This window comes from Halichoeres trimaculatus, unplaced genomic scaffold (assembly GCF_033239565.1).
Source record: "Halichoeres trimaculatus isolate MK-OKI-2021-1 unplaced genomic scaffold, fHalTri1.1 fHalTri1_scaffold_1, whole genome shotgun sequence".
NCBI lineage: Eukaryota > Metazoa > Chordata > Actinopteri > Labriformes > Labridae > Halichoeres > Halichoeres trimaculatus.
In genome coordinates, this window is record NW_027437179.1 from 39834816 (window position 1) to 39846944 (window position 12129).

The following is a 12129-nucleotide window of genomic DNA, read 5'->3' on the forward strand; positions in this document are numbered from 1 at the left end:
GAAGAGTTTACAGTTAAACTATTTTATATTGAACTTCAGTTTATTTTTAAAAAATTACTAAAAGTTTGACAAGTTGTTAAGAGTTTTTTTGCACTTTTGTTTATCTATCTTTTTTTTAATCATAAACTCAGAGTTGTTTGTGTTTGTGCTGCCTTTGTTCAAAATTATCTGTCACTTATCAAAACTGTATGTAGCAAAAGTACAGCTTATATTAGTTTGAAAAAAGTGGTGTCGAACATCCATAAACCAAACTCAGCTGACTCAGTAAAGCTCAGATTTGCTTCATGTTCACACCATCAAATCCTACTGGAGACACAGTCTGTTCTTCATATTATTAAAACTTAAACCTGAAATATTCTGTTTATAGTTTGAATACTACGTAGAAACAACCAGAACCCATGGCATGTCATATAAAAAGCTTAAACCCTCTTTAAGGAGACTCGTCTGGGTCCAGTTTAAGCATCGTCATCTCTTCCTCAGATTTTCTTAAACACATCAGAAAATCATCAGGGAACAGATGTTGAACGCTGAATAAAAACCATTACAGTAAAAAGTCATGTCCTTGAATATGAGAGGTTTTAGAATCTTGTTTTCTTTAAGTCCGGACTGGACTCCAGATCCAGAATGATCCTTATCGGGTTTCAAGTAACGATGAAACCATCTCTGGTTTTTGATGCTCTGTTTCGGCCTGTGGAGAAGACTGTCTGTGGAAACTCAATCAGCTGTTTACAGATTCCTTCAGCGCACACAGACAGACAGACAGACAGACAGAGGGGGCGGAGCTAACAGACAGACAGACGGACAAACATTAACTCTACTTTACCAGCACTTTGAGGCGTTTGCAGGACTCGAGGCCAACTTCTTCCTCCCTCTTTCCTCCTCCTCTGGTTCTGCTGGAGCTCCAGGAAAGGTGTGTGTCCCTTTGTGATGATCCAGTGATGTGTGTGTGTGCGTGTGTGTCGTGTTCTCGGTGTGTCTGGGAGTGTGGAGCGAGCAGAGCAGGCTCATGGAGCGATGAGGAAAGCCAGGATTTGTACTGGGACTGAGAGAGCGCGAGAGCACAGAGACAGAGAGTGAGACAGGTCTGACATCTGTCTCCCCGTCTGAGCGAGGACAACGCCAATGTGCTGCAGGATATCTCTGAACGACAGTCAAAGCACGCCGACAAAGGGAAATCACAAGATGAGCGCTGGGAAGTGAAAGCACAGCTGACAGTTTAATGAGATGAGAGTAAAATATGAAGAACGATGATTTCTGAGTGAGACTGAGAGAGGAGCTTCAGAGGGAGGAGGAGGAGGCTCAGGGGAGGAGAGGTCAGAGGTCACAGAAAAACCAAACATCCCACTTTGGTGTCTGGGAACACTGTCCGTATCAAACCCAGAACCTTGAAGTCACAAATCTTTAAGGTCACATTTATTAAAGATAAATTCAAAAACTCTCCACCCCTGATCAAACTGCTTACAAGAATTATACGTACTTTCCCTTTTTGTTTTAACTTTATCACACAGCATCATAACTCCAGGGGGCGCTGTGACTTGGTGGTAGAGTCGTCATCTTGCAATCGAAAAGTTGGGAATTCAAACCAAGCTCGACGCTGAACCTCAGAAGGCTCAGCCGCATTGATTCAGCCTCTCAGAGTCGTTAGTCACTTGTGTTGGTCCCTAGCTCAGATAAAAGAGGAGGTTTAATTGAATTGAATTGAATTGAAAACTTAATTTCTTAAGACCAGAAAAGAAATGAACAAACAGGAAAAGTTGTCAGACAAAAGTGTATCCACAGAAAAAACGTGCTCAATGCTTGAAAAGGAGCAGGAAGAAGTAGAAACTTATTTATTTAAACCTACTTCTTCAGTGCTGCTCTTAACAGATAAAATCTAAAATGTGATAGTGTGCTTATATACAAAAGTAAAGACTGTTATAATTGATAACATTTTTAGATAAAAGTGTGAGGGTTAACAAGCTATGCTTCTGTGCTTCTGCTGACTCCTTTTCAAATATTACATTAACTTTTTTTGTTTTTTTCCTTTGTTTCATTAAAATTTGGTTTCCTTAAATTTTTATTTACTTATTATTATTTATAAATGGGAAGTTATGTAATATTGCATATTCAAAACAAAGTAACTTAAAAAACATATATATTTATAGTAGAACTATATTTGTCATTGCAACAAGCGCAACAAAATTGCCAATAAAAATCTAAATTTATGTTTTAAAAATTAAATAAAATTTAAAACAAATTTTATATTAATATTGCATGTATATATTTTTTCGCATTCATACATGTTTATACATTTATACACAGTTGCCAGTTTACATAAATTCACCTATGTTTCAGATATTTTTTTTTTGCATATATATTTCCATACATATAGCTTCTTATTAGTGATGTTCAATACCACTTTTTGTGCAGACTGATGCCACAAGGAGTACTCCCTCTTGAGTACTCACTGATACCGAGTACCGATGATTTTTTGTATAAATCTTGAATATATATATATATATATATATATATATATATATATATATATATATATATATATATATATATATATATATATATATATATATATATAGTATTTTTTAAAGTAAACTAAAGTGAAAAATAAAACAGTTTAACTGTTAACTCTCCCTAGTTAGTTCATATTGTCTGAACAGGACCTGACGCACATTTGCTGTGGTGTTAAACAGCAGCAACTAGTGGTGAGGAGGATCTGCTGAAAAAGGCTGGTATCGGCCCAATACCGATATCTGATATCGGTACTGTCCATTCCTAGTTGTTACTCCACACACAAAATGACCCATCTGTACAATAATAAGTTTCTTTTTACAAATAGATTTCTATACATATATAAATATAAGTATATATACAAATATACTTGATTTGTTTGTGTCAGGAAGGGCATCCTTTGTGTAATTGTACCCAATAACCATGAGGAACATAAACTAACTCAGAAATGAGTGATGGGAAAAAAGACAGAGCAGCAACAATCCACTCTGGTTATATTAATAATGTGATTTGACCCTCTGACATTGAGGTACCTGGTGACCAGCTGTTGCTTCTTCCTGTTTCACCATCTTTAAGGAACTGGCACCAGTCATAAAGCATTTTGTTCCCCATCACTGGATGTGAAAATCAACATGCTTCAGTTTTCTGGCAGATACAAAAACCCTTGACCCTGATAAACTTCTGATAAGCCTGTTCAATGTTTAGTTTACAAAATGCTCAAGTTCAAATGAAGCCAAACATTTAAACTCAAACATTTCCCAGAGTGCATTTTCATTACCTGATCAGGAGGGAAACTCTACGACCTTAGAAACTTAAAAAGTTTTCTCTGACTCTGATCCTTCTCTGCTAAAAGAGAACGATCCACATGGAGTCTCTTTTCTGAGTTTCACTGAGCTCACTGAGTCTGATCAGCTGTGTCAGTGAATGTAAACATCAGACCATACAAACAACCGTCTGATGTAAACAGTGGAGCTGAAATCTTCCACTGTGATGATTTTAATCAGGATGAAAACTGTTGTGTATAAAGTTGCTGTGAGTCTCTTTGGGGTTTACAGTAGAAATCAGAAAGAGCTTCGTTTTCTTTAATGTGGAGAGATGTCGACTGTGACTCCGGCTTAGAGAAAGAAAAACAACCAGAGCAAGACTCTGCAGGCTCATTAGACTGACAGAGTTAATGTTTCAGCTCAGTCTGTCCTGACTTGTCTTTATCTGTGGTTTGTTTGATGAATCTGATACTTTATCCCAGATTCATAAAGAGTTTCTCAACATTTTGCACAAACGTGTTGAAGTCATGATGGCATAAAGACTCAAATGGAGAAAACCTGGCTGTCACACACTTATAGTTTGACTATAAAACATATTTCCAGTGAATTTACAATTGACTCCAGCTACAGTCAGACATAGATGAAAACGATGAAACACTACACACAAGAGACTGTATTCAAGTTTGTTTACTTGCAGAAATGTTGAAACAACCGAAATTTGAGAGATTTTAACTAGTTTCTTACGTGGTAGAGTTTTGTTTCAATGCTTCTATAAAGTTCTTATCTTGTTTTTTTTAGCTGTCTTAATTTGTAAAACTTTAAAGCTCCTGTGAGAAGTTTTTGGCTGATTATAAAACAGATTTTTTCCAGTGCTGGTGTCTCTCTGTAACATAGAAAGCAAAAACGACCACAAAGACAAAGTTGACTACAGCCCTGTTTCCACCAAGCAGTTCAGCGGTACGGCACACATTTTACGGCGTTTCCACTGACAAATCCCAGGACAGACCCTCAAATAACCGAGATAAGCGAGGCAGATGTCTGTCTAACATGAGTCTGGTCCTGTCCGAGGTTTCTGCCCGTTAAAGGGAAGTTTTTCCTCTCCATTGTAACTGTCCAAATGCTGCGAAGTCCTGTACTCATGGTGGATTAAGATAAGATAAGACTCCTTATCTTGTCTTGATGTTGGGTTTCTGCTTATAAAATTTTATTAACATTTACGGGTGGTCTAGACCATCCCTCCATAGGGGTGCTAGACTGGTGGAGCTACAACACTGCAGACTGCTGATTGGTCGAAAGAATGGTCACTTCCTGTGTGACAGCAGCTGCCGTAGTTCTCCTGGTGACGCACAACCTTTGCTGAAACAAAGTTTTATTGGCCACATGCCAATCACAAAGAAGACGACTTGCTGTATGACTTCCATTGTTGCTCTTTGTTTACTGTGTCGCATTTTTCTTCTTCGTTGGATTTATTAGCGGGGTAAACTGTGAATGCGTCTCAAAGCGACAATTTCAGGCCTCCTCTCTCCTCTGTCCTCTGTGGCACCGGAAAGATTTTCTGAGTCACATTTTTTAGCCGCGTTTCCACCAAGCAGACCAGTTCGGTTAACCTCAGTTCGTTTCGGTTCATTTCGGTATGGCGTGCATTTTGCAGCGTTTCCACCAACGTATCCCAGGACAGATCCCAAAATAATCGAGACGAGCCGTCCCACTTTTTGAGACCCTTTTGTAAGGGTGCCAGACTGAACCGATCCACTCTCGGAAGGTGGAGCTACAACACTGCAGACTGTTGATTGGTCAAAAGAATCATCACTTCCTGTGTAACAGCTGCTGCATTTCTCCTGGCGGCACACAGTCTTCTCTGACACTAAAATTGATTGTTCTTTGTATCAAAGAGCTACATGTCAATCACAGAGAGGACGAAATGCTGCACGTCTTCATCTATGCTCTTTGTTTACTGTGTTGCGTTTTTCTTCTTCGTTGGATTTAATAGTGGGGTACACTGTGTCGTGCTGCTACAGCGTCACGCTATTGTTTAACAGCTGCGGCTTCCAGCATCCAGCTTACACGCCGCCTACCACAAGAGGGCACAGTTTGCTGTAAAAACGCAAACGGGATCAGGTTTAACTGTACCAAATCGTGCCAAACCGTACTGAACTGAACCGGACTGCTTGGTGGAAACGCGGCTTTTGAAGAATGTCCTAAAGTGATAATTGTGCTCGGAGGAGTTCATCGAGAAAACCTGAGAGCTGGGTTTGCGGAAGTCTTTTCTCTGACAGACACGCCCCCATATGAGATATCACTCTCTGATTGGACGCTGCAGCAGCTTGTAGTAGCTTAGACTTCCCTACATGAACGCAAACAGGACCTGGCTTAACCGAGCCAACCCGTACCAAACCGTACCGATCCAAACCGAACTGCTTGGTGGAAACAGGGCTTATTTCAGTATTTTGAGTTATTTCAATGTGTGAAACTGCTGATCATGCTTTTTGCTTTGACATTTACCATTTCAACCTATTTAACTGTCCAAAGAAAGCAGCATGAGGTTTGTATTTACAGAAACAAACAAAAACAAACGGTTATGCATTGGATAAAATCATTAAAGAGATACTGCTTTGTCCACAGGAGGCGCCAAAATCTACACAAACAGAGAGTTTCTCCCAGGAGCTTCAAGTTTAGTTCAGATTAAATTTTTAAAAAAAGTTGTGGGATCAGGATTTAATTAAAAAAATCTCAAAAAAGAAAAGAAAGAAGCAATGATTTTCAAAAAATAAAGAACCAATAGAAACTGAAGAATAATGAGCTGGGTCGATATAAATCTCAGGATTTGTGCGTCTGTTAAAAAAAACCTTCCAGAAAGTCTGGAAACAGGAAACTCCTCCAGTTTGTTTGAAGTTCACTTTGTAGAAGAAAAAAAACTTTTGATTACAGACGACCGACAGACACACACCCAAAACTGCAAATACCTCCAAGTTGAATCAGCTGGAGAGACACCCCTCACCTGTCGACACACCCCCGACGACTAAAACACACCAGAAAGAAAAAGCAGAGTGTGTGTTTCTGACTTTCTTCACAGATGATTTTTGGGTCACAGCATAAAGTTTTCAGTTTAGAAAACGACGTCATATCAGATAAACCATCAGATAAACCTCCTCATTTATCAAACCTTCAGACTTAATGACACCGAGCACAGATGGATCACGTCGCTCAGGAGCTTTAAAGTTCACGTGTGTTTCCTGTTTTGTCCCTGAGACGAGAGTTTCCACCGGACTCTGAAGCAGCTTTCTTTCATTTATCAACACTTCAGCTTTAAACTCACTTCACCCTCAAAATACTCACTCCTCTCGTTTCCTCTCAGCTCGTTAGTACCGTCTCGTGCTGCTTTCATGTACAAACCTGTCGTCAGATGAGTGAGTCTCAGTGGTTTGGTTCAGAAACAGATATCACAGTGCCCCCCAGAGGCCAAAAGATACATCTTTTATCCTCTAAAGACTGTGTCCACATATGTGAACATTATATTTCTGCCTCTCAGACCCAGAAAACTCCATTATTTAAAACTTTTTAATATTTAATTTTTTATTCAATGCAAAATTAAAATATGTTTCGCAGCTCGACAAAGTTACATTCATTTTTCAGAAATAAGGAAAAACAGTAAAAAAAAAAAATAGATATAAACTGTTATTTTCAGACCATTGTTATACAATGTGGTAGAAATAATATATATATATATATATATATATATATATATATATATATATATATATATATATATATATATATATATATATATATATAAATAAATAAATTTTAAAAAAAAAAGAAAAAAAAACTTTTTTTTAAAGCAATTTAAAAGAAAAATGAAATAAAGAAGATAAATAAAGCAAATTTTGTATCAAAAATTAAAAAGTCAGGGGCAGTAACGTAATAAAAAAATGTGCATTTACACTTTCTGGCATGTCTAAGGCCCTTCCCACACAAAATGAAAGAATGAAAGAGTGCAAACAAGTCCAAACCAAATATGTTTCTGTGTAGACATATATCCAAGTTTGTGGTTATAAACAATTATACTGAAAACTGAGAAACTAAAGTGTAATTTTGGTTGGGAAAATGAATAAAAAGTAAAAATAAATAAATAAAATAAGATAAAATTGAATTAGATTAAATATAATTAAATGAAATAAGATAATGATATAAGTAAAACAACCACAACATAAATAAATAAATAAATAAATAAATAAATAATAAAAAAAAAATAATAATAAAAAATAATAATAAATAATAAATAATACATTAAAAAAAAAAAAACACCTCATTGTACTTTGGACCATAAAGAAATTAGAAAGTTCTTAACAGAAAAGAATGGAGGGTTCAGTGTTTAAGCCCAGCTGCTTGCATATGTTCTTTGATCAGAAAAACTTAGATTAACAAGAATGAACTATTTACAATTGAGTAGCTCAAAAGTTAACAACAAAAACAAACACTAGCAAACTCTCAAGGGGGAGAGGGTCACCATGTCCATATTTTGGATGTAGTACAGTTTAATGAAGATGCACAAGTAGTCCAAGATTTCCAATAATGTTTAAACTTCTGTTGCTCAAGCCTTAAAGTAAAAGTGAGTTTCTCCATGGTGTAAATATTGTGGATTACCTCAATCCAGTCTCCTACTGTGGGAGTGTGTGTTGACAACCATTTTCTAGTGACCGCTTTTTTACTTGATATTAACAGAATATCCAATATATATCTTTGGGAAGAGCCCTTGATGTTGTCTGGGTGTAGACCTAGATAGAGGGTTTCAAAATTAAAAGGGATTGGTACTTTGAGCACCTTTATTATTTAAAACTTTAAGCCTCATTTAGGGTTTCTGTGTCAGTTTTTGGTTATATCTCAGCACTACATCAAATTAAACACAGAAACACTCATAACAAATAATAGTAAACTCATAAATAACCAAACTTCCTGTATCGTACAAAGACCAAGTTTAGATTTACTTTTCAGGTCTGACTTGTCCCTTATTTCTTCCCCAGGTGTCTGTGAATTAATTTCAGTTAAATCTCCGAGAAATATGATTTAAAGAAGTTTGAAGTATCATGTTCAGGATTTTTGTCATGTTAATAATTTTCTGTCAAACAAACTACTCGAATTATTTGAGTGACAGACCACAGTGTGTTAAATGTGATGGTCTGTCTCCTTCTGTCCTTCGCTGTAAAATAAATTTTAAATTCTCAGATTATGAACTGGAAAACATTTCTACAAAGCTTGAACAAGGCCGAGGAATTTGTCAAATAATTTGAATTAAAAACCAACCTGTAAAAAAAAGTAGAATAAGATCAATAGTTACGTAAAACCAACATTATTTCAAACTGAATATTGCAAAAAAAAAAAAAGAGGCTCAAATTAAAACTGAAACTTTTAAAAACTATATTGAAGAATGAGCATTCAACAAAAAAGCTCTTAACAAAGCTTGTCTAAATTTGTTGATCATTTGATCACAGCTGATGAAGTTTGTCCAAGGAGAATAACAGTCGTGATTGGAGGACCATGATTGGTCAAGTACAGAGAAAGGTTGAGTTTGGGAAAAGTTTGGGAACCCCTGTATTATAGCAATGAACGTGGCTCAATGGCCTCAGATCCACACTGAGCATGCTCAGACCATAGACTGTATATAGTGTGGACAACATGGCTCCGCCTTTAACCATTGTACTGTTTTGAAGCCAAAAATCCCATAACATTACGTAAAACCTAGTTTTTAACCTCTCATAACTAATGAAAGCTAAACTTCAGAAAAAAAAGGGACGTGAATATAAAGCAGCCAAATGATATCTTAAACTCACCACAACAATCAGACGTGAGAAACATTTCTATGAGGTGTATTAATTTTTTAAAGTTTGACCACAGCCCATCTGGAATGACTGAGGAGATGGATTTTTTTTTACCTATACTGCAGCCAGCCACCAGGGGGAGCAGTTTTAGTGGCTCTCACTATGAGGCGAGCAAGATGACGTCCTTTTTTTTTTTTAAATTTACAGTCTATGGCTCAGACCGACACTGCCTTCAGTGACTGAGAAAACATAACTAACTCTTCTCTTTCTTTGTGTGTTTGCAGAACAAGTACCCAGCAGTGGTCTCCTTCCCTGGGGGCAGCAGCTCAGAGGTCATGGCCCTGAATCACCCAGAGCTTCCTGGGTAAATAAACACGTTTTTATTCTGAGTCAGATCAGTGTCACCGTCATTCCTCTCCCCCTGACTCTGACCGAGTGTTTCTGTTTGTTTGTTTGTAGATTAGTCCTGTTTGTTCACTGGTCCGTCAACGTTTCCACCGAGGGAGAAGTGACTCCAAAGATCGAGCTGCTGACAAAGATCCCAGAGGAAGGTGAGATGTCTCACTACTCAGTGGGAACCGTGGCCCCAGCCACTGGGCCGTCAGTAGGACCATGGGACCACACATGGCAATAAACAATCAAACCAAGAAATAAAAACAATAGCCAGAATCATGTGACATGGAAGTTCAGTATGTTGATAGTTTTGCGAGATTACAAATTTATCATGTGCCTGAACACTGCAACACCTAACACAACTTCAAAATATTAAAAAATTAAGATATAAAATTGAAAAAAATCAACTTAAAATCAATCACTATGCTCACAACGGGCCTCATTCACGAACAGCGCGTACGCACAAATTTGTGTTTAAATCGTGCAAACCTTTAGTGATATACTGTATACTCTCCTGGTGTCTCCGCCTCATCCTCCTTACAATAATGTACTCCATCTTTTTAGATCACTTTAAAAATAAAAACTAAAACAGAGAAATATGAGAAATCACAGGTAAATCCTGAGTGACAAACATTTATTTTGTCTCTTTTTTCTTCGTCTTTTCTCTACTTTTTTTCTTTGAATTAAATGAAATGAGAGAAGCCAGATATATACTCAGTATCAGATGTTAAGGCTGTTTATTGTTTAATTGTAAGATGTGCATCAAACTTCCAGCTGCCGTCAGGTTAACTTTCCATTAAGTATTCGCGAATCCCCGGAAGATGACAGGAAATGATCCCGCCCACAACTTAACAAAATATGATTGGCTAAGACAGCTGTCATTGTCAAATTGTGTCCACATTCGCTTGAGTTACACAGGCATCCGTTGCAGTTACTGAAGGCCCTGCCTGCCAGAAGGTGTCGCTGATTTACCCAGATACCATCAAAAGGAAAATTGTGATTGGTCCATTTTCCATTTAGTTATATCAACCCACTGTTTGCCAGGACAAGTTTATAAAAATAATATAAAACTCGTTGCTATGATTTCAGTGAGTAAAATAAATAAATAAAACAAAATAAGGAAATAAAATAATTATTTATAAGTACAAAAATTCTTTCAATATTTTTTATTAGGCCTTCACTGAATACCTTGAAGGTTTCCCTGTGGTCAAGAAACAGAAAACCTAGAGTGTGCATTTTTCAGAGATAGTAGAAACTATTGAGCCTGTGTAGTGGATTAACTGGCAATTGGAGGCCGTTTGATTTTTCATTTTTTGTTTTCTGCTTTACTGAAAGAAAATGTTATTCCTCAAAAAAAAAAAAAAAATCAGTGTTTTTTTTTTTTTAAATAGACAAAGAAGATTTTTTTCCTCTGATGAATCACTTTATAAAAACTTATAAAAGGGGATTAACAATTGTTCCAACTGAGAATAAATCTGTTGATTATTTTCAGAATTAATTGGTTTTAAAGATCACATTTGTGTCTCACCGTCTCTACAGCCCTGCAGCTGTTTCCCTCCAACACTCTAGAGGGCGCTCCTGAGGCCTTTCAGAGCCTGCTGAGGATTCTGGGACCTGAAGCCGCCCTGGAGTCTGTGATCAGATCCATCTGCCTGTCAGAAGAACCATGAGTCTTTGTTTTTGTTTTTAAACCTTAAATCTGATGTTAAAATAAACACACACACACACACTGGGGTGATTTAGTCGCTTAGAAATGTTTATTCAATATAAAGAGCCTGACTGCTCGGTCTGTGACAGCAGAGCTCATTGGTCAAAATCTACAAAAATAAATAATTTAAATACAAAATGCCAGACAGCAGTGTCGCCTTTGTATTCTCAAATATTTTCTTCTCCCAGATATTTACACACACGCAGTTTTCTGAAGGGGTCACAGTGCTGTGATGTTTCTGCAGGACGACGCTCGGGCAGCAGGAGGAGGAGGAGGAGGAGGCAGTCGACCAATCAGAGGCCGGCTTCTATCAGTCGAGGCAGAGAGGTCAGGATGGAGTTTGAGGTTTCATCAGCTCCACACGTTTGTTTCATGTGATTCACTCTGAAATCTGTCACTGAACTCAAATTTTTTAGGAGATTTCTGCAAAAACGAGAGTCGACTTTAAGCTGAAGTTAAAACATGACAGTTAAACTCCTTTTTCTTTTCCTGGACTTAGTAAAGTCTAAAGAGAAAATTAAATATTTTGTGAGTGAAGTTTTAATCCAGGATGAAAATGTGGAGCTGATGCTTTGGTGTTGGAATAATATTTAAGGAGTCGGTCTATCAGAAAGTTTCAGAAAAGGGTCGACTGCCTCGTCTCTCATTCTGCTGCCCGTTTCATCCTTGATTCATCAAAACAAACAGTGTTTGGTTCAGTTCGCCGCCATCCACTCTCCAACTCTTCACTTTCTCCGTCTCTGAGAAAAATACGACTGAAGAAAAGTTTTTTATTTTAGTGTTTGACCTTGAAGTGACCACAGCGCCATCGCCTGGTGGCTCACAGACGGGACAAAAAAAGGTTTCTCGTTCAGATTTTTCTCCAGGATCGAAAACTGGATCGACCCGATTCAAATACAGATTTTTAAGGTTATGGGATTTTCACTTTTTTCCAGAAGGGGGC

General features: G+C 37.4%; 2 protein-coding genes across 7 annotated transcripts in view; one reads left to right on the top strand and one right to left on the bottom strand.

Moving 5' to 3' along the window:
• ecm2 (extracellular matrix protein 2, female organ and adipocyte specific) overlaps positions 1 to 1239 on the bottom strand; it is a 34194-nt gene extending 32955 nt beyond the window's left edge. The window contains exon 1 of one of the 3 annotated variants that reach the window (XM_074673757.1): positions 824 to 1239. The gene's annotated coding sequence lies outside the window, so the exon portion shown is untranslated. The remainder of the gene's footprint in view (positions 1 to 823) is intronic. The other 2 variants (XM_074673748.1, XM_074673738.1) reach the window with 2 other exon arrangements.
• cenpp (centromere protein P) overlaps positions 1 to 11364 on the top strand; it is a 132957-nt gene extending 121593 nt beyond the window's left edge. For all 4 annotated transcript variants that reach the window (XM_074673792.1, XM_074673818.1, XM_074673809.1 and 1 more), the window contains exons 7-9: positions 9370 to 9449; positions 9545 to 9636; positions 11018 to 11364. In XM_074673792.1, coding sequence (XP_074529893.1) covers positions 9370 to 9449; positions 9545 to 9636; positions 11018 to 11148 — 303 coding nt within the window. In that variant the 3' untranslated portion in view covers positions 11149 to 11364. The remainder of the gene's footprint in view (positions 1 to 9369; positions 9450 to 9544; positions 9637 to 11017) is intronic.
• Positions 11365 to 12129: the final 765 nt, after the last annotated feature.